Source organism: Pundamilia nyererei, unplaced genomic scaffold, assembly GCF_000239375.1.
Source record: "Pundamilia nyererei isolate P.nyererei 1_Seehausen unplaced genomic scaffold, PunNye1.0 scaffold00148, whole genome shotgun sequence".
Classification (NCBI taxonomy): domain Eukaryota; kingdom Metazoa; phylum Chordata; class Actinopteri; order Cichliformes; family Cichlidae; genus Pundamilia; species Pundamilia nyererei.
The window spans coordinates 24,111-26,944 of NW_005187549.1; the positions used below are offsets into that span (position 1 = coordinate 24,111).

At 40.5% G+C, this 2,834-nt stretch overlaps 1 protein-coding gene across 1 annotated transcript in view; it reads left to right on the top strand.

Moving 5' to 3' along the window:
* The window catches only part of oprd1a (opioid receptor, delta 1a), a 23,542-nt gene extending 21,842 nt beyond the window's left edge, over positions 1–1,700 (top strand). The window contains exon 3 of the mRNA XM_013913740.1: positions 1,171–1,700. Coding sequence (XP_013769194.1) covers positions 1,171–1,700 — 530 coding nt within the window. The remainder of the gene's footprint in view (positions 1–1,170) is intronic.
* The last annotated feature ends 1,134 nt before the right edge of the window (positions 1,701–2,834 follow it).

A 2,834-nucleotide genomic window follows, 5' to 3' on the forward strand; every position in this document is an offset into this window, starting at 1 on the left:
GTGTTGCTGCAAATCAGACATGCATGCCAATGAATAAAACTGGAAATAGTTGAGTCTAGGCTTAAATTTGGTTGATCCTGACTTAAAACTTATTCTATACACTGCTCTTGACAAAGATCAACTGAAGACTACCATGCCAGAAAACTTTGGAAAGATTGTGAAAGTCTGCCACCCTCTTACAGCTAAAAACAATATGTTATTATCAGTCAAAGTTTTCAGATATAACCTATTAGATTTCTCAAAGATGGGGGCTCTTTGCAGGGTCGCTGATTGCAAGACTACAACTAAACTCCTTTTCAGATTATTTTCCATCCTGGTCCAGGGAGAAACTGAAAAACTGTTGAACAGTGGAGCAGAAACATAAGGAGTTTTTGGTCAGTCTCCCTCATGTGTGCAATGTTCTATTCTGTTCAGACAAAAACGGGTTAAAAGAACAAAAAGAGGAAGATGCTGCAGAATGTGAACATGAGGCTGAGAGAACAGAGAGTTCAACTCAATCAGTCAGTCGATCGATATGTTCAGTCCTGTTCCCTCTCCGGGGATGCAAAAGTGCAGTGATCAGCCTAACAGCAAGGAAACGTGAAATGTGCAAGTAGTGACTAATCTTTCAAAAAATTTAAATATAAAGAGTGAAGGGATTGTACAGTAGTGTATTCATTGTAATGGTTGAAAAGACAAACTATAAAAATAACTGGGTGCACATGCATAAAATGTGTGTATAAATTCAGTGATGCAGGTCTGTACTGGGATGATATTAAAGTTTGAGTCGCCCACACAAGTAAAATCCAGCTGTAAGTTTACCTAACCTTATTTTCTATAAGTGTGTGCCTAAAGTTACACATAAATTACATGTCACTACATGTGTAATTGCTTCTATAACTTTTGAAAAGTTATTAGCTTTTGCTTTATTCTCTCTTCTTCAACACTTTAGGGGACTTTTTTATCTCTTATTGTGTGAACAGCTGAGTGCAACATTATGAAACCTTCCATGACAGACTGTCTGAATTTAAAAGTCTGCACTACAGGTTCTTGATCTTGTACCACAGCCTCCACTGCAGTTTTTTGGATTTGAATCCTGTGGTTTTTGCTCTGATCTTTCACAGATGTTAATTAACATCAGCCCTATTTTGTCTAACGCCATCAAAATGTAACTGTTCTTTTTTTTTTCAGGTAAAACCACTTGCATGTTAAAGTTTCCTGAGCCTGACTGGTATTGGGACACGGTGACAAAGATCTGCGTCTTCATCTTTGCTTTTGTGGTCCCTGTGATGGTCATCACCATATGCTATGGTCTGATGATCCTGCGTCTGAGGAGTGTTCGTCTGCTCTCAGGCTCCAAGGAGAAAGACCGCAACATGCGCCGCATTACCCGCATGGTCCTGGTGGTGGTGGCGGCCTTTATCATCTGCTGGACCCCCATTCACATATTCATCATTGTGAAGACCATGATAGAAATTGACAGCAGGAATCCCTTTGTGATAGCTAGCTGGCATCTGTGCATCGCTTTGGGGTATACCAACAGTAGCCTCAATCCTGTCCTCTATGCATTTCTGGATGAAAATTTCAAGCGATGCTTCAGGGATTTCTGCCTCCCCTGTCGGACCCGTGTGGAGCAAAACAGTCTGACCAGAGGCCACAACACCACCAGGGAGCCAGTGTCCATCTGTGCTCCAACAGAAGCAGGAAAGAAGCCGGCATGACTAGGCATGGACCGGGTCCCCCATTGCTCTCGTTCAAGGAGGATCCAGCAAGATCTCCAATCAGAAGTCACCCAGATCTCCACAACAGAGTTTTAAGAGATATTTTCAAAAGAAGAGTTGACATAGTCAAATCTTGTTTTATTCTCTCTAATTTGGCTGTCAAACGAGACATTCAAATGAATAATTAAAGGTAATGGAAAACAAGTTCCACTTTCTATTAAAGTTCTTACTGTCCCCCCTCAAAGTGATGCCTTACAGAGGCACTGAGAGTAGAATGATATTGATGGCCTAAAATGTTTTATCAAGATAATGAAACAGTTCATAATTTAGGGATCGAAAGCTGAACTTTCTGATGACGCAAAAAGGGCAAAGAAATCCCTGAAGGAGTCTGTCTCAAAAAATGTCATTCATATGGCATTTATCTTGGTACTATAATCGAGCAGAGAATGACTGATGTACAAAAAGCCAAAAGTTTAAAACAATGGCCTTTTCAAATCCGACTTTGCCATTTCATCAGAGACATCTGATGTGGATTAAAAAACTGAAAAGTAAGAATTTTGGAGATTAACTCTTTCCATTTGTACATTTAACATCATCTCATAATAAGTGAGCCTTACAGAGGAGAATCACACAACTCTTGCCCACCGACAGCTGGATGATGAATTACAGTGTGGTTTGTTGCACAATGGCAGCAACTCTCTACATGGAGAAGCAGGGAATTCTTGTTTGGTATTCCGTGTGATTCAACCACCCTTTGGGTATTTTTTTGTATTTTTCTTTGTTTTAAAAAGAGACACGTGGTGTGTGCTGAAAGACAATTTTGGACTCAGTGGATTTGAAAAAGGTCTGTCATAACAGATGTAGAATCAGAATGGAGCCCACTCTATGGGGTTTGTGCTTAGAAAAAGACAGAATAGCATCAAACCACTTGTGTTTGGATTTCCATGGGCTTCTTCTCTGCTTACCTACTTGACTTTCTGTAGTGGTGTCAAGCGCACAGAAAGCCTCTGAGCAGAATCACTAAAGGAGGATAAACCTGCCAGTGGAAGAACACTGTCGGCAGCCACAACACTTCACTCATTGTATTGGTCTATTGTTCTGACTGAGACTGGCTTTATCTCATTTTCTAGACTT